The sequence below is a fragment of the Anguilla rostrata genome, chromosome 16, assembly GCF_018555375.3.
Source record: "Anguilla rostrata isolate EN2019 chromosome 16, ASM1855537v3, whole genome shotgun sequence".
NCBI lineage: Eukaryota > Metazoa > Chordata > Actinopteri > Anguilliformes > Anguillidae > Anguilla > Anguilla rostrata.
This window is the reverse complement of record NC_057948.1, coordinates 32,407,984-32,426,250: the sequence shown is the minus strand read 5'-3', so window position 1 is coordinate 32,426,250 and position 18,267 is coordinate 32,407,984. Positions and strand designations below refer to the sequence as shown.

At 49.4% G+C, this 18,267-nt stretch overlaps 1 protein-coding gene across 4 annotated transcripts in view; it reads left to right on the top strand.

Moving 5' to 3' along the window:
- Positions 1-18,117, top strand: part of adcy7 (adenylate cyclase 7) — a 30,400-nt gene extending 12,283 nt beyond the window's left edge. The window contains exons 6-26 of one of the 4 annotated variants that reach the window (XM_064313369.1): positions 302-413; positions 893-1,020; positions 2,302-2,460; positions 2,701-2,833; positions 3,218-3,400; positions 3,744-3,787; positions 4,692-4,751; positions 5,714-5,791; positions 6,175-6,241; positions 6,553-6,650; positions 6,981-7,065; positions 7,759-7,896; positions 10,121-10,204; positions 11,310-11,485; positions 11,608-11,719; positions 12,103-12,261; positions 13,914-14,060; positions 14,169-14,276; positions 14,674-14,788; positions 16,057-16,181; positions 16,535-18,117. In XM_064313369.1, coding sequence (XP_064169439.1) covers positions 302-413; positions 893-1,020; positions 2,302-2,460; positions 2,701-2,833; positions 3,218-3,400; positions 3,744-3,787; positions 4,692-4,751; positions 5,714-5,791; positions 6,175-6,241; positions 6,553-6,650; positions 6,981-7,065; positions 7,759-7,896; positions 10,121-10,204; positions 11,310-11,485; positions 11,608-11,719; positions 12,103-12,261; positions 13,914-14,060; positions 14,169-14,276; positions 14,674-14,788; positions 16,057-16,181; positions 16,535-16,681 — 2,458 coding nt within the window. In that variant the 3' untranslated portion in view covers positions 16,682-18,117. Of the gene's footprint in view, positions 1-301; positions 414-892; positions 1,021-2,301; positions 2,461-2,700; positions 2,834-3,217; positions 3,401-3,743; positions 3,788-4,691; positions 4,752-5,710; positions 5,792-6,174; positions 6,242-6,552; positions 6,651-6,980; positions 7,066-7,758; positions 7,897-10,120; positions 10,205-11,309; positions 11,486-11,607; positions 11,720-12,102; positions 12,262-13,913; positions 14,061-14,168; positions 14,277-14,673; positions 14,789-16,056; positions 16,182-16,534 lie in introns of all 4 variants that reach the window. The other 3 variants (XM_064313368.1, XM_064313371.1, XM_064313370.1) reach the window with 3 other exon arrangements.
- Positions 18,118-18,267: the final 150 nt, after the last annotated feature.

Below are 18,267 nucleotides of genomic sequence, written 5' to 3'. Positions count from 1 at the left end.
AGATTAAAATATCTTTATTTCAGGGCCAGTTTTTCCCAGGGTTTTACCGTGTGCTTCTCTGTCTCTGTATGAAAGTGCAACGACTCCTTTCTGACGAGATAACCGACCTGCCTTATTTTCGCCGGGGGCCTGCGCCTGCCCCGGGCAGATTGAATGTCTGTGTGACAGCTGGCCAATGCGTGCGCCTGGCGTATTGTATGTGCAGTACAGTGGACCGTTCCCTTTCAGCGCGTGGATGTGTGTTTTTGAGCGTAATGGGGGATTTGTCCGCTCTGACGACTCCGCCCCCTCTCCGTTGCAGCATCCTGTACGCGGACATCGTCGGCTTCACGCGCCTGGCCAGCGACTGCTCGCCCAAAGAGCTGGTCATCATGCTCAACGAGCTCTTCGGGAAATTTGATCAGATCGCAAAGGTGAGTCGTGGATTACCTGTCGTGGTCTTCTCTGAGAACGTACTAAAAATAAAAAAGAAGGCTTCTGTACACCTACTGCGGCAGGTGCGTCAGAAGAGGAAAAACTGCAAATATGAGTGTACAATAAAATATACAAAATATAAATATAACTGCATATAAACTATATTACATATACCTGATGAAGGTGAAAATTAAATACATTTAAATAAATTTGTTTCCAAGTGAGGCCTTGTGCAGGACTCCACTTTTGTGCGCTACAGTTTTTCCTCTGAAAACTGAAAAGATCTACTTGTATGTGTGTGGTCATGCTAAGACAGTTTGCTGAAATAATTAGCCTCGCTGTTAACTAACAAATAGAGATGTCCTCATTAAGCAGAAAGATTCACTGTGAATACGAGAGCAGGCATCTCAGTCATCGTTAATGGTAATTAAATGCAAGTGATTGCGCTGCTTTGTCTTTCTTTCTTTTTTGCTCCCAGGAGAACGAATGCATGAGAATAAAGATTTTGGGAGACTGTTACTACTGTGTGTCTGGACTGCCCGTCTCTTTGCCCAAACACGCCAAGAACTGCGTGAAGATGGGGCTGGACATGTGTGAGGCCATCAAGTGAGCATGGGGGGGTTGGGGTGTTGGGGGGGGGGGGGTGTGTGTTTGGGGGTTGGAGGGAGGGAGGGGAAAACAAACTTCATGAAGAAAATGAAGTTTCCTACTCTGTGTCCTATAGCAGTGAATATAATGTAGTAAAAAAGTTAAAAAAATAGGTAGAAAATAAAATAAAGTATAACACCCAGTCTGCTGGATAATGCAGTATGTACTAGCTTTATGTGACACATTTTTTGTGCCCATTTTATAAGACATTATCAGTTTCACTGATTTCCATGTGTCATAAAATGACTACCCACCATGATATTTTTCCAGTGAATAAATAATGGTTAACTGTCATTTAATAATTACAATGATTGCAATTATTAAACAACATACATAGTCCTCTTGTCTTGTTGTGGGTTGCTGTACATCTGTTCGTATGGTCCGCTGAAGGTCAGTACATCCATCTGAGTTATGTCTAGCATGTGTGAAGTGGCAGGGTCAGCAGGTGATGAGATTAACGTCCTTAACAGGACGGAGCGCACACGGGCCTTTAAGGCTGGTTCAGCCGTCGGGTTTAACCGGCACGATTACTCTGGACCCGTGTGCGTCGTCTCGTATCGTCGCCTGCGGTCTTTCAAAGCCAGCGGTGCGCAGAAAGGTATTACTGGTCAATAAGGCCATAGGAATGCTTAATCCAGCTCTGACCTTTCAGCGCCGCACGCCCGACACAAAGCTTTTCACTTGAGCTGGCTCTCCTCACAGAGCATCGACGCTCGCGTCCACGAGCGCAGTCCCTGCCTCTCGCAGCTAATGGGACCGAGGGTGGTGGTGTGAGTGTGTCCTCTCCACCGTGGCGTGCAGCTCTTGTTAGGACCGGTGCACGGGCACTAGCCCTGACGCTGGAATGATTAAGGGACGGCGTGGAGATGAAAGGAGAGGACCGTGTCAGTGGCCAGGGGCTCGTTTGATTGGGCCAGAGCGTTATCATTGCTCAGGGGGCTCGTTTGATTGGACCCCGGTTGTTTTTGTGGGGTGGGGGGGGGGGGGGGGGGGGGAGGTGTTGACAGACACGGACACTGGTGCGCTGTATCAGCTGACATCGGTCTCTGTGATCCCCTGCCAGCATGCAGGAGAAAGGTCACGTACAAAGCCAAGCAAATCCGAGGGAGTGTGATTGTGTGTGACGGTCACGTTACGTGAAATAGCCGTTAAGTCTAATCATTTTCTCTCATCACTGTACCCGTGACCCCCTCCCCTCCCCTCCCCTCGCCCCACCCCCAAAAAAATATATTAAATCAGACAGGTGCGGGAGGCCACAGGTGTGGACATCAACATGAGGGTGGGCGTGCATTCCGGCAACGTCCTGTGTGGGGTGATCGGCCTCCGCAAGTGGCAGTTTGACGTGTGGTCACATGATGTGACCTTGGCCAATCACATGGAGTCAGGGGGTTTACCAGGGTGAGTAATGGAGCCAGATTTTAAATGAAATGACAGTGCATCTGAGGTATCTTGTAATGGTAGTAAATCACATGGTGTGTATTTTCACACATGTAGGGTATGTCCCTACTGCCTGTCCATGCGTAAATTCTGATTTATTCTCTATGGCATGCCAGCAGTCAGACTGTAGTACAGCAGCAGGGTGAGTCTGCAGTTGGAGGCCCTCCATGGCGTTCAGTGCCATTCTGTTCTCGTGTTCAGGCGAGTGCACATCACGGAGGCCACGCTCAAACACCTGAACAAGGCGTACGAGGTGGAGGAGGGGAACGGACACCTGCGGGACCCCTACCTGAAGGAGCAGAACGTCCAGACATACCTGGTTATAGACCCGCGGGTGAGTCCCGCACGCAGGCTCGTCCCTGTCCGATCGGACAGGAAGTATGCGCGCACACGCGTGACTCCGCCCTTTCCTGTGCGTGTGTGCGCCTGACCCCGCCCTTTCCTGTGCGTGTGTGTGCCTGACCCCTCCCTTTCCTGTGTGCACCTGCGCCTGACCCCGCCCTTTCCTGTGCGCACGTGCACATGACCCCGCCCTTTCCTGTGCGCACGCGCGCCTGACCCCGCCCTTTCCTGTGCTGCACCTGACCCCGCCCTTTCCTGTGTGTGCGCGCTCCTGACCCCGCCCTTTCCTGTGCTGCGCCTGACCCCGCCCTTTCCTGTGCTGCGCCTGACCCCGCCCTTTCCTGTGCTGCGCCTGACCCCGCCCTTTCCCCCGCAGTCCAAAGCCCAGGCGCTGACCAGCCGCACCGCGCCCAAGCCGCGGGTGAACGACGGGCTGAAGATGCGGGCGTCGGTGCGCATGACCCGCTACCTGGAGTCCTGGGGCGCCGTCAAGCCCTTCGCCCACCTGCAGAGCCGCGAGGGCTACGGCGCCGAGGTCAACGGGACGTCCCGCGGCAAGGTGAGCGGAGAGAGAGCTGGGGAATTATGGGTACGCGGAGGTAAACTGGGTCTGTGACCGCGAGTGGGGCGTGTCACGTGCTTAAAAGAGTTCTTAGAACACTTTACAGTGCTGGAAACTTGTCTTGTATACGCAGTGAGGGGCAACAGCAAATTAAAAGTTTGGCTCAACTAAGCCATTTTGGGCTTTTATTTTGCTGAGTGATGTCACAGAGCTGATATGAAGGACTTCCTGTTATATCAAGGACTTCCAGTACTGTTGAACAGGTACTTCGTTAATTCATTAATCTAGTGTGATGAGAAAAGAATGTGGCTGCTTCATGAATGGGTTTTTATCTTTTCAGGATATACCTCTGCGATCTGTCCCCTGTTCGAAGATAACTGAAAGGTGAGCGAGTGTTCATTTCTCTTGAGTGCGGACAATGTCTGATGTTTGCCTAACCAGCCATGTTAAGGTGCTGTTTACCTGCGGGGGACGAACTGATTGCAGGAAAATTAGAAGGATGTGCGTCAGCCATCAGGGGGCTGAGCCAGGGGGCTCTCCAGAGAATATTCCTCTTGCACCACTATTAAATGTCAAAGTAGGGGCTTTTCTGTTGTCCCAAGTCTATTCTCTGTATTAATTTCCTTATTATTTCAGTTTGTCTGATGCAATAATTACCTGATGTAATAACGGTTTAATGTGAGAGGAAACGGCCTCTAAAATACAAAAAACGAAACAAGAAATGCAAAAAAAAAAAAAAAGCTCCAAGTCCTGCGAGATCCTTGATGTCGGGGCCATAGCTATAGATTGTTAACTTGCCAACAGTGTGCAAAGCAGGTTCCTTTTTCTCAGTATGTATGTGTGTGTGTGTGTGCGTGTCTGTTTGTGTGTCTGTGTCTGTGTCTGTGTGTTTGTGTCTGCATGCGTGTGTGTGTCTGTGTGTGTTTCTGATTGTGTGTGTCTTTGTGTGTGTGTGTGTCTTTGTGTGTGTGTGTGTGTGTGTCTGTGTCTGTGTGTTTGTGTCTGCATGCGTGTGTGTCTGAGTGTGTTTTTCTGATTGTGTGTGTGTCTGTGTGTGTGTGTTTGTGTGTGTGTGCCTGCGTGCGTGTGTGTGATTCTAAGGATGGTGGAGGGTGGCAGAGGCCATGCTGGATTGTGGGATAGCTTTTCACAGCTCAGGGCTGTGCTGGAGGACGCATGGTGGAGACACGCACCCTGTTGCCGCCTGTGTGATTGTGACTGGACTGCCTTTTTTCGGGATTTCCACGTGACGTTGAACGTGCCTCTCTCACCCGTTGGTCTCTGACAGCTTTGATGAGTCCCTTGAGGAGCCCTTCTCCTTGCCCACCCCTTCGTTCACCAAATATAAGTGAGTGGTGCTGTGCTGGACCCCCCCCCATACCACCCCCCCCCAGCTCCTGTCGCCAGGGAGAGACGCCTGGTCTTTCATTCACCACTAACCGTCTAATCTCCGCCTCTCCCCCCGCCATCACATGTCTGTCAGACCGGGGCGAGGCGTCGTAGGGGTCCACAGCAAGCATGGCCACTAACCACTCCTACTAAGAGTACAGAGTAGTCCCGCCCCCCCGAGGAGTTCCCCTTCACGGTGAACGCAGGCAGAGCTGCAGTGCATGATGAAACTGGGCAACTTCCTTCCTGTAGCTGCAGACCTGCTTTACCCCGAGCAGAACGCACCGATCAGCAGGACGTCTGGTCTGCCTTCCAGTCTCCCAGAGAGTTCTGAGCACACACACACACACACACACACACACACACATGCACACATGCACAAAGCAGACACGCGCACACACACACACACACACACACACACACACATGCACAAAGCAGACATGCACGCACACACACACATGCCCACAGCACATGCACACACACGCACACAGCAGACGCACACACAGCGCACACATGCACACAGCAGACAACCACACACACACAAGCGCACATGCACACACACACATGCACACACAGCAGACACACACAAGCGCACATGCACACAACAGACACACGCGCGCACACTCATGAATACAACAGACACACACAGACAAACACACACACACACAGCAGACACTCACTCGCACACAGACACATGCACAGAGTGCATGCACCATCACGTGCGCACAAACACGTACAGTCTTCTTCGTGCCGCCCACTAATGTTCCGAGCCACCGCCCAACTGCCTTCCTGCACAGCAAACAAGGAATGCTGGGAAGGGAATAATCTGCGTGTGGCTGGGTGGGCGGCCTCAGTCTGTGTGTCTGTCTGTCCGCCTGTCTGTCTGTTCCCTCACACGCTGTCCCATTCCTCTCTCAGCAGAAACAAATCGCAGAAGAGCAAATTCGACGAAGAGCTTCACAACGAGATGACCACCACGATCGAGCTGAGCTCCGCCAAGTGTGTACCTTTCCCCCTCTCTCTCGCTCAACAGCGAGACCGGCCACTAGGAGGCACTGCAGCTGCTTATCTTAGCTTAGATCAATCCTAATCTCCTGTGAAATTATTCTCTCATTTGGAAGCTGTTTAGCATTTAATATCCAAAGCCCTGATTTCTGAGTTCCGAATTGTTTAGCCTATTTAAGCTGCGTTTCTTTTTAACTTTCAGAGGTCAGATAAGCTGAAGTGTTTGTAATGCGAACCCCGGTCGGATTGAGTGAGAGCTCTGTTTAAAACTGCTCTACTGGCGAGGGCTGAGGGCGCTTACCTTGGTGAGCGGTGACAGGGGTCCTGGTCCCGTGGCCACGCGTGACGCTCAGCTTCGGTGTCGCTCTGTCCCTCAGGCTGTGGAGGTCCGAGGAGATCAGCAGCCTCACGCTGTGGTTCACCAAGAAGGAGCTGGAGAAGCAGGTGAGGGCCTCGCCGCCGCGGGAACCGAACGGAGGTCATCGGGAGAGCATCACCGCCGTCGCCGCCAACCCGCTAACATTGTTTACACGTCACTGTCAGTGATGCGTCAGGTCACGTGACAGGACACGTTCTTAAAGGGAAAAAAAATCCCAGCCGCATTTAAAATGTTATAATACTGGCGAATGTTGTGTGTATTATAACATAATAAGGGAATGTTGTATGTGGCTATCTCCAAGCACAGACAGCTGAAGCCCTGAGAACACTGCTTTTTCAGAGCCCTGCTGTGCTGTTTTGTTGTTCCCCCCTTGCAGTACCGAGCCATTGACCTGCCCAGCTTCAAGTACTACATCGCCTGTGCCACCTTCATCTTCTTCTGCATCTTCGTGGTCCAGAGGTTTGTGACAAAAGAGTGAGTGTCCGTTTTCCCTCTCCCATCCAAAATCTGGGGTTCTTAACGACAGTAATAATAGTAATAATAATAATAACGAAGTAATATCTTTCAGCAAATATTTATGCATAAATGGATTTCACTATTGAAAATACCAAGAGCAGGAAAATTTAATTGCTCGTGGAGATTTTTTGTTAAAAATAAATGGACCATCAAACAGTCTAATTTCTTGATGGTCAATTAGTTTTTAAAGAAATCTGCATGAGCACTTAAATAGTCCTGACCTCAGTGTTTTTAAATATGCCTGGGACTAAGACGCGAATGTGCTTTATGTTTGTGCTCTTCCAATAGGCCCGAGAAGCTAGGCGTGTCCTTTGGGGTGCTGGCCTGTGTCCTCCTGTTGACCCTGGGCGTGTGTTTCACGGGTCACCTGCAGGTGAGTGTCCCACGCTGAGGCGCTGAAAGACGTCCTACGTGCAGTGACCCCCCCCCCCCCCCCCCCCCCGGGGGTCCTGCGGATATGCCCCTACTGCATGATCAGTGTGTGCCTCCCTTATTCAGTCCGGGTCAAGAGTGGTCCCAGTGAAAGGTCCGCTTTGTGCTAAAAAGGAATCTGAACGCAGTGGCGTGTCACGTTTGCGTAGCGGGCTAAAATGGACAGGCCTACAGTAGGTCACTCCCCACATGCCCCGTCATGCTTTTGCCCTGACCCCATTCCACCCTGGGGGTGGGTGACTCTGGGTAACTGAAAGGTCGGGAATTGATGGGAAAACAGCGCTGAGATGTTCAGAGGTATCACTGCTGTCAGAAGGACGTACTTCCTGTTGCTCGGGATCTTTTAATTTGACTCTTATAGTGCAGGCATTTCACATTTGTCCATGAAACATAAAAATGCACTTTTTCACCTTCCCTCACTCCTTCTCCTCTCTTATTTTTTCTCTATCTCACCATCTCTCTCTGCCTCACCCTCCCTCCTCTCTCCTTCTCCTTTCATCTTTTTTCTCAATATCACTATCTTCTCCCCTGTCACTCCCCTGTCTCTCTCCCCGGTTTCTCCCCCGTGTCTCCCCTGTGTCCCCCCCCCCCTGTTTCCCTGCCGTTTCTCCGTTGGTTCGCCCCCCCGTCTCAGCGCTGGTTCCCGGAGAAGCTGGCGTCGTGCCAGTGGCTGGCGGCCATGTCCGAGGCGGTGGGGAGGAAGCCGTGTGTGCGCCTCCCCATGGCCATCGTCTGCACCGCCATCATCCTCGTCTTCGCCATCTTCAACCTGGTAAGCCGCTCCGCACGTCGCTCGTGTGTAAGGCCTGCAGAGCATCTTGGATTTTTAACCTCTATGTATTTTGGTCTTCCAACACCAAGGGGGCGATAGAGCCTCTCAATTTGAAGCCACAGGTCAAACGATCATTCAATTAACTGCAGTAACCTCATGTCAATGAAACATTCAGCTGCCGCATAATCAGGCAGGAGAAGAATGAGAGCGCAGTGTTCAAGTCCGTTGATGTTTATCAGATGCTGCCCAAAAATGTAAATGTCCACCAAGAACATGGATATTTGCGTGTTGAAATTTTTTATTTTTATTTTTTGGAATGTTTTTTCAAAGTTCTAAGTCAGTGTTCTAGAACACCACTGCACGGCGCATGCTTCTTTGTGCTCTCCTGAATATATAGCTGAGGCTACAGCAGAGGGGTTGTACTACAAAGGAAGCTTAACATACCCAGGATTTTATTTTTGCATTAGCCGGCTTCACAAAACCAAAACGACCGACAATCGGGGCTTAACCCGGTATCACGTACGCGGTCATCCACTCGCTAAGCAAACACAGGCTTTGTTAATAAAGCCTTGTGCGTGCAGCGTGCCCATAACAGGGCTGGTGTCTGCGCTAACGAGCCAATAGCAGAGCTCCGAGGACCGTACCCGAGCAGCGCATTTCTCACCCTCGGGGAAAAAACAGACTGATATAACGAACGTAAAACAATTGTAATGCCAAAAGGCAACACCGTTGCTGCCAACGAAGCCAGGGACAAGCGAAGAATTGCTAATAGTGTATGCTTGTTGGTTAATACCTTATTTACCTTACCACTCATAACAAAAAAAATATACGCTCTCCCTGATTGTCCTATAGTTTATTTATAATGTGACAATTGCACATTCTACAGCTCCTAAACCCGATAAAGATATTTTAAATAGTGCCTGAAGCAGTTTCACCAAAGTTTATTCACAAACCCAAGAATTGTGGGACCAATTAAAGAAAAGTAGAATGGGTTCAAGAGGCTTGTGTTCCACCCGTTGAGAATCTTGATCTTTCTCATGGTGTATCCTTGGAGGAAGCCAGCGGATTAATTCGGTCTCTAAATAATCTCTGCACTGCAGAGAGACCCCTTGGCTCTACGGGATCCTCCTGGAATGGAGACGCCTTTATCCGAGGAGCTGATTGGCCAAAGGACGGTGTTTCTATACGTTTCAGTCCGTTAGCCTGAACATAACCTGCCCTGGACCCGGTTAGCCGCGCAGCATAAGTTACCGTGGTGATATACCCCAGATTGAAAGTAAGACGGCTTTATGGTATGGAAAACCCAAGGTTAAAGCTTAATTTAGCTTTGTGGTACTCCCATCCCCCCAGGTCTGCTGTAATCTGTTGTGTAGTCTAATTATCATTCGCACGGTGTGCAAAATAAATGTAATTTATGCAATGAACGTGTACTTTACCCATGCTATAATGTACCACCACAGTAGAACATGTACTGATGTTCCACTTCTACCACACGTACCCATAGCAGTATCGCTTCATTGTTTTTCACTGACAAGCAGCTCATAATTAGTCCCTGATTGTATAATTACTTATGTGGCTGGGCCGATGGTCAGGCGATTGCTGAGTTGTGAGTGACTACAGAGACACCTGGAAGATAATTACCGAAATTCAGGTCGAGAGCCCAGGTGGACACACGCTCCAGCCAGGCCCTATACGTGTGGCCACCATGGCAACGACAGTCATGCCCCTCCCACTCCACTGTGTGCTTGAACTGTCTACTGCAGTGGTAACCAACCCTGTTCCTGGAGATCTGCCAAACCATAGGTTTCCATTTCAGTCCTAATTTGGTACACCTGACTCTACTAATTAGCAGCTTAACGAGATCTCTAGCCATTGAGTGATGTGTGCTTTGTTAGGGTTGGAGTGAAAACCTACAGGACGGTGGGTCTCCAGGAACAGGGTTGGTTACCACCGCGTATTTGTTTTGGATTCAAATACTTCTCTATGCTTTACTGATCTTGTCTGATGTATTGGAACCAATGAAATACTCTCAAAAAGTGCAAACCCCACCTTCTGGTCATTATTTGGCAGGCTCAGTTAGACCAGGCAAGATCAATAGAGCGCAGAAAAGCATTTGAATCCAAAACAGATACGTATTGGACCCGGGTCTGGTTACCACCGCTCTACGGCATGGCGCCATGTTGGTTTCTCTCAGCTTCTGATGTTCAGTTCTTGTCTCTTGCAGTGTTGCGTTCACTCCCTGGAGCACAACCACACCCTCAGTGTCGAGCAGCAGCAGGAAATAAACAACGGTCTCTTTTACCTGCCTGTGAGTACCGGCCAGGGATCTGCTCTTCATGATCCACTCCTTAGACAACTCCGGTCCTGGAGGGCGGGTCTTTGTCCTGGTTTTTGCTCCAACCAATAACCTTAGTTTTCGAGACAGCTCTATTAACTATAGGCTGGTTTAGCTCCTGTTCTTGAGCACAGTAAAATCCTTAGGATACACATTGCAGTTTGTGGCTGTAGCTGGTACGTACAAATGTCAGATCAAGACATGATTGAGCGAATTAAATAACTAAGCAGAAGTTGGCACAGACTCCTGAAGTGGATCGGTACTTGTTGTGCACCCCTGCCGTAGATTCTTTAGAAAATCCAGGTTCAGAAAGTAAAAGTCCTCCCCTGTATTTTGTTCCAGTCAGGAGGTAAAACTAATTAGCCAAATCAACTGGCTTAGTTCATGGGTGGAAAAAACACTGTGGCAGGACTTTGACTTTCTGACACTTGGACTTTGCACCTCTGCTTAGCCCACTGATTCTTTTTTCCTGAAGATGTGCCAGGTACAAATGAAATTATTGTGGAGCTAATGAACGTTGACATTATGATAAACCACAGCACATCATGCGCAGTTAACTGAGACTCAGAGATAGAGCTGTTGAGTTGTAGAGAACATTTGTCACCTGCAGTGTTTCTTCTATGAATTCCTGGAGGAATAGTAAAAATTCCTCCTCAGTTCGGTGTGTTCTTTTTTTTCTGTACCATCTGCCAAGATGGCAAAATAGATTCTAACCAGAGAGGCCTTTCATTTTGCGCGTCTGCCAGCTTACTGGATAAATAATTATTCTTAAAAAGTCGTAATTCAAAAAAAAAAAAAAAAAAAAAAAAAATCTCTCCCAAATTAACAGGAGAATAATTTCTGTTCTGAGGCCTGTTGGTGCCATGCTGTAGTACTCCATCAGAGGAAAGGCCTCGGCAAACCAGTTCTCTCAACTTGCTTTATCTTTTTGTGCACCTCACGTGCTACCCTTCCTTTCTCTTTCTCTCTCTCACTCTCACTTTCTCTTTCTCTCTCCCCTCTCTCTCTCTCCTCCCGCCCCCTCCCTCTCTCTCTCGCTCTCTGTCTGCCCCCCCCCCCCCCACCCCCTCCCCCCCAGTACTCGGTTTACTGCTGTATATTGGCCCTGATTGCCTGTGGGGTGTTCCTGAGGCTCAGCTTCGAGCTGAAAGTGGCCTTCCTCGTCCTGGGGTCCATGGCCTACTACAGCATCATCCTGAGCTCCAAGGAGGAGCTCTTCCAGCGCTACGGACGCCACCTGTACAACAACAGCAGGTAGGGCAGCCGCTGCGGCTGGTCTGGAATGGGTCCGGCCAATCAGAGCGCGAGGGGCGGATGAGGGACGGGGTGAGGGGGCGGAGCCTGACCCCAGCCGTGTGTGTCTGTGCTTCTTTCAGTGTGGAAGTGCAGGACATCCTGCCGTACTCTGGACTGATGAAGCACCCACAGGGAATGAGCTGCATGTACATCACTCTGTTCCTGGTCACAATGCTCATCATCATACGACAGGTAGGAGCCCTATAATAATAATAATAATAATAATAATAACTTTATTTATTTAGTGCTTTTCAGAACATGTAGCTAAAATATAGCATACAACTAACCCCGTAGAACAACAGTGTCCTATCTTGTATGGGGTTGGTGTGGGTGCAGATTTTTGTTTTATCTCCCATGCTACGACACCTTATTCAAGTAATTCACTTATCATGGTCTTCAATCAAGGCCTTGATACTGTTGGTGGAATCAGGTGTCTTAGGGCTGGACTAAATCTGAACCAAAATCAGCCTTTTTTTCAGATAAGACTGGACACCCCACTGCCTTAGAATGTGTGCTAGCTGCTCCTCTCGTGTCACCTCCTCACCTCCTCACCTACCCCCTCCTGCCCATCGCAGAACGAGTACTGCTGCCGCCAGGACTTCCTGCTGAAGAACAAGAACCGGACGGAGCAGGACGAGATCGAGACGCGGGAGAACCTGAACCGGCTCCTGCTGGAGAACGTTCTGCCCGCTCACGTGGCCACGCTGTTTGTTGGGGAGAATAAAAAGAACGAGGTGGGACTCCTCAAAAACACTTTACTTACTGAGAAGTACAAGGTAGGGCTCCAGCGTGAGAGGCGTCCAAAAAATTAAGATCCACCCCCCCTCCTTCCCCCCCCACGCCCCACCTCCAAGCCACACACGCGCTGTGGGCCCCCTCCCCACTGACCTGAGCCAGAGATCTGATTGGTGGAGACCGTGGTCAGTGGTGAAGGGACTCATCATCCCAGCAAGCCCGCTCTTTCATCGGAACCTTCATTTGTGACATCATAGTCCTGAGAATGCCGGGTCACTCTGCACATGCTCAGTGAGACCCCCACTCATCTTCCCCTTAGAGCCGCTGAGCTGAACGTACTCATGCTGGCAAGCACACGCGAATGTGGCCAAGCAAGCCTGTGTCCACTGATGGCCCACGGGTTGAGTCTGTCATTTCTTAATCAGGGCCACTGATCGAATGTCAACTGGAATTGCGTGTTATTGCTGGTGTCATTTACCTGCTAGTTCAACAGCCGCTCCAGAGCTCACAGGTCTCTGCATCTCCAGGACCTGCAGTGGACCCCACTGACCAGAGGAAAAGTACAAGTGCTGTTCAGGCTTTTCAGGTTTAAGTGTGTTAACTGGCTGTGGAACAGGAGCGTTGTGTCCATCACTGGTATAATTACATCACATTACATTACAGGCATTTAGCAGACGCTCTTATCCAGAACGACTTGCACAACTTTTACAACTTTAAATCTGCAGGACAATTTCCTGGGGTCAGCAGAGACCAGAGTCTTCAGTCTGTTCCCTACTGAGGAACCTGTTATCCCTTTATAATCTGTTTTTGCTGTGATACTGAAAATTTAAAACAAGAAATAAATGCTTACGTATGAGGATTAGGTCTCTTTGCTGATGATGTCAAGCTCAGTATGTATCTGTTTGTTTAGTTTTTTTTTTTACTGTACACAGGTTTAGTTTTATTTTCTGAAACACAATTTGTGCTTAACACTTTTTCTGACTGCTAAAAAGCCTGTGGCAGGCAGAAATAGCAGCCGTGCTGGATTTATGAAAAAGGACTGCTCTTCAGATTATCCCCATAACGTGATCACTACTCTTCATCACATCATTAATCCCTGTGGTGCAATTACAAACGTCTTAAAAAAAAAAAAAAAAAAAACCCCACATCCACAAACAAGCTGGCGCCAAGCGACCAATAGCGTGGCCTGGCGGTAAAGCCAGGGCTGAAGGAGTCGTTGGCGATGACGTGCCGTGCACTCTGACCTCAGCCGACAGCTGGTGAAGAGGAGGGAGGGGGGGGGGGTAGCAGCGAACTATCTGGGGCGATGGCGGGGCGGGGAGATTAATGGCGGCGGATCAAAACGCCGTTCCCCCCCCGTAGTGGTGCTTCTGTGAGCGCGCTGCACACAATGGGCCGTTGTGCGGCAGTTTGGCTGATCCTCCTGTCTCTATCTGTGCCAGCTGCATGGGCAGGGGAGGGGCGGGGGGGGGTTCGTTATGGCGGTTAGGGTACATTTTCCCATTGGCGAATCATTCCCATCAGACCTTGCCTCGGTGTCAGATGTGCTGGACTGTTTGCTCGCCGGCGGCTTGTGCTGCTGGCATTTCTGCGGTTCCTGATCCTGACCCCTGGTGTACGTTCTCTTTTTTTGTCTCGCCCTCGTTCTCAGGACCTTTACTACAAGTCATACGACTGCGTGTGCGTGATGTTCGCCTCCGTCCCGGACTTCAAAGAGTTCTACACAGAGTGTGACATCAACAAGGAGGGCCTGGAGTGCCTGAGGCTGCTCAATGAGATCATCGCCGACTTTGATGAGGTCAGATGCGCTTTACTGTACAGAACGGAGACCGTATCCTAGCGACGGCCCGTCCCCCAGGTCAGGCCGAGCGTAACTGTGCCTGACTGTGCCTGACTGTGCCCACAGCTGCTGTCCAAGCCCAAGTTCAGCGGGGTGGAGAAGATCAAAACCATCGGCAGCACGTACATGGCGGCAGCCGGGCTGAGCGGCTCCCCAGGACAGGAGAACAACCAGGTGCAGCGTGCTGGGGGGGGTGGCTGGGGGGAGGGAGAGAGAGGGAGAGGCTGTGGGAAACCTCACACACACTCATACATGCATACATAGAGACACGCACATACACACACTCACTCACTCACACACACGCACATACATACATGCATACACACTCGCACACACACACGCATACATACACACATGCACACACACACACGCGCACGTACATACGCGCACATGCACACACACATACGTAAGCACTGACACACACACACACACTCTCACTCACACAGAGAGTCAGTCCTTAGGTGCTGAGCAGAGAGAAGCGTGATGATAGCGAATGGTGCTCGCATGCTAGCGACGCTCGCACGCTAGTGCATCTCTGATCCGGATCCGTGTGTGTGTTTGCCCGGCCCAGGACCGCGAGAGGCAGCAGCTGCAGATCGGGAACATGGTGGAGTTCGCCATCGCGCTCGTCGGCAAGCTGGACGGCATCAACAGGCACTCCTTCAACAGCTTCCGGCTGCGCGTGGGTGAGCGTGCCTGTGCTCTGCGCCGCCAAGCCAACACCGCCTAGCCAACACCGCCTAGCCAACACCGCCAAGCCAACACCACCAAGCCAACACCGCCTAGCCAACACCGCCTAGCCAACACCGCCTAGCCAACACCACCAAGCCAACACCGCCTAGCCAACACCACCAAGCCAACACCGCCTAGCCAACACCGCCAAGCCAACACCGCCAAGCCAACACCGCCAAGCCAACACCGCCAAGCCAGCCAACACCGCCAAGCCAACACCGCCAAGCCAGCCAACACCGCCAAGCCAACACTTGCCCAGCCCAGGACCGCGAGGGAGCACCGTCGAACAGAGTCGCCACCGCTCAGTGAACACGCACAAGCCAACACTCCGCTGCGTGGTGACCGCCTATGCCAACCCGCCTAGCCAACACCGCCAAGCCAACACTGGCAAGCCAACACTGGCAAGCCAACACCGCCAAGCCAACACCGCCAAGCCAACACCGCCAAGCCAACACCGCCAAGCCAGCACCGCCAAGCCACCCACTCCCTGCAGCCGCGCTTTAACAGTTTCATCTGTTTCACGCGTCTGTCTTTACATTTTTAAACATAGAATCCTCGCTTATTTACACACATACTCAAGCTTATAGGATGGTACAGGATATCATGCAGTTTATTGTTAAATAAGGCACATTTATTGATATCTAAGTGAATTTCTTCAGTTCCTTTCACTGTAGAGGTTTAGTTTTTTGAATAATCTGAAGGTTCCCTTTACATTAATGTCAGAAGCTGTCTGGTAAACAATCTACCTTATTAGCCTTATACCATATTAGAAAATTAAAAAATAGAAATGAGAAAACCGATGAATTTAATGACAAGCTTGTGAGATTTTAGAAAGCTGACTAAATGACAGATGAAAAGAAGGTTACACAAACTGTTATTTTCTCGAGAAATATTGCATATTATTGCGGAGACAACGGAATCCTTCGCAATCCTCCTGCCCAGTTTTATTTGCGAAGCAGAACGCTCATAGCTGAAAATAATGGCTGGGGTTTCTGCTCGGGTGTTCAGCAGGAATCCACTCACTGGAAATGGCAGTGGGTCTTTAATGGACAGACTAACGGTGTTTGGGAGTCAAAGGTGGGGGGGGGGGAAGGTGGGGTGTCCAAACGTCCTGACTGCGCATGACTGGTGTTGTTGAGCTGCAGTAACTCCAGCTGTGAGAGGAGTGTAAATGGTCGGTGTTGAGTGCTTCCTGTTTGACACGGTGTTGTTGTGTTGCAAGGTATTAACCACGGGCCTGTGATTGCTGGGGTGATAGGAGCCAGAAAGCCCCAGTATGACATCTGGGGCAACACCGTCAACGTGGCCAGCAGGATGGAGAGCACGGGGGAGCTGGGCAAGATCCAGGTACGCCCTCTGACCCCTGACCCCAGTCAAACAGGAAGGGATTTATCCTTCAGTGGTGTCTTTTCCATCAGTGACCTATTAAAGCCACTGTATAAAATGATTTTTTTTTAAAATGGCTTTAACGGGGCCATGACATCACTTTAAAGATGGTTCTGCAACTCACTCTGCGAGGGTGAATAAATATATTTGAAAATTTAATTTTATGACACAATGGATGAACAATAGCTTGGCTATGTGTATGTATTCAAAAAATATTTATATTTTTATACGTACATAATTCATTACTCGACCAGAATATGCGGTGTTATGAGACTATGCAGTAGCCTGTTTGGATGCTGTCTGTGCCCGTGCAGGTGACTGAGGAGACCTCCAACGTGCTGCTGAAGCTGGGCTACTTCTGTGAGTGCAGGGGTCCCATCAACGTCAAGGGGAAGGGAGAGCTCACCACCTACTTCGTCTGCACGGACATGAGCAAGTCACAGTGCATGGGCCTGAGCTGAGAGCGGATAGAGCTTTTTCACCCAGCCCAGAACTGCTGCTGCTGCTGCTTCAGCGCTGACCCCTGACCCCAGGGCAGCCATGTTGGGAAGGGGGGCGGGTGCTTCTGTTAGCACCGTGTCCCCGGAAATGAAGGATCAGCTCCCGTGTGCCTATCGGACTGCGAAAGGCACCGCCGACTTGACTCTGGCCACGGACACGGAGGACAGAGGTGCTGTGGGTCTCAGTCGTGACGGTTAGACGTTAAATGTACTTTTGTTTGATTACATAATTATCCAACTGTAATGTGTAGGCTACACATTTTACCGTACAAATACATTATTCTCCATGCACATATTACAGAGCAGCAGATTTGTACATATGTCCAGGTATATGAGCTGAGGTGCGTACACAAGGGAGTAGATCAGTCACATTTTAGGAATCTTCTTTCTTCTTTTTTTCTTTCCTTCTTCATGCTAGTTGCTTCAGTATTGAACATTGCTTTGTATATTGAAGCCTGAGAGCGAAAGCCTTGCTAATAAGCACTGTTTGTTTTATTACTGTGTAATGTTCACATCAGGAGTGTGTGAGGAGGGAAAGTTTCATTATCAGAAACAGTCTTTCTTAAAACACGTAGTACAGTATGTCCAAAAAAAGGCAAAAAACGAGACACAGGTTGTGATTTAACCATTTGCACCAGACCTGGGTCAAATACGTATTTGTTTTGGATTCAAATAGTTTTCTACGCTGTACTGATCTTGTCTGGTGTATTGGAACCAATGAAGTACTCTCAAAAAGCGCAGACCCCGCCTTCTGGTCATATTGGCAGGCTAAATTACTCCAGGCAAGATCAGTAGAGCACAGAAAAGTATTTGAATCAAAAAAAAAAAAAAAAAACTTATGTGACCCAGGTCTGACTTGCACAGTAGGATTGCGCTTGGTTTTGAAGTATCTAATTGCTGTGTTGATCCTCTCCAGTCTGGAAGGCCGAAGTGCCGTTTGTTGCACATATGCTGCATTGCTTAAATGTTGCATCTTGAGCTCAGTGTACATCTAGTGCTGTCATACTGCCAGCTTTGCTACAGAGTGCTCAGATTTCTTTTTCTTTACACAGTCCTACTATTGGTTAATTCTTGTTTATATATTTTGTTAGGAAGCCTAGTGTCGAGAGTGATTTAATTGAAACATCTTTTCTGTAAAAAAAAAACAAAACATGGACTGCATCCAAAAAAACCTGATTATGTGCCTAGGGAAGATGATGACCATGGAGGGTCTGCTGGTTTACTGCTGTATGACCTTAATTCATTACTGCCATCTGCCTAACCTGCATCGAGTGTCATTACTATCACAGGTTACTATCATGTTCCTTACTTCAGCTTTCAGGAACAGACCAGTGAGCTTTTTCCCGTTTTATACAGTACAGTATCTAATAAAGTATTTTCAGTCCGAGTTGAAAGTACAGTTGGCAATGGTACTTTTTCCTCCGCTTCACCAAAAAAAAAAAGAGTACTGAACTGAACCGGTGACATCAAAACCGAAAATGAACCAAAATGAACCGTGAGTATTGTGAACTTTTGCACCACTATGATGCACAAGTACTGATGTGTGA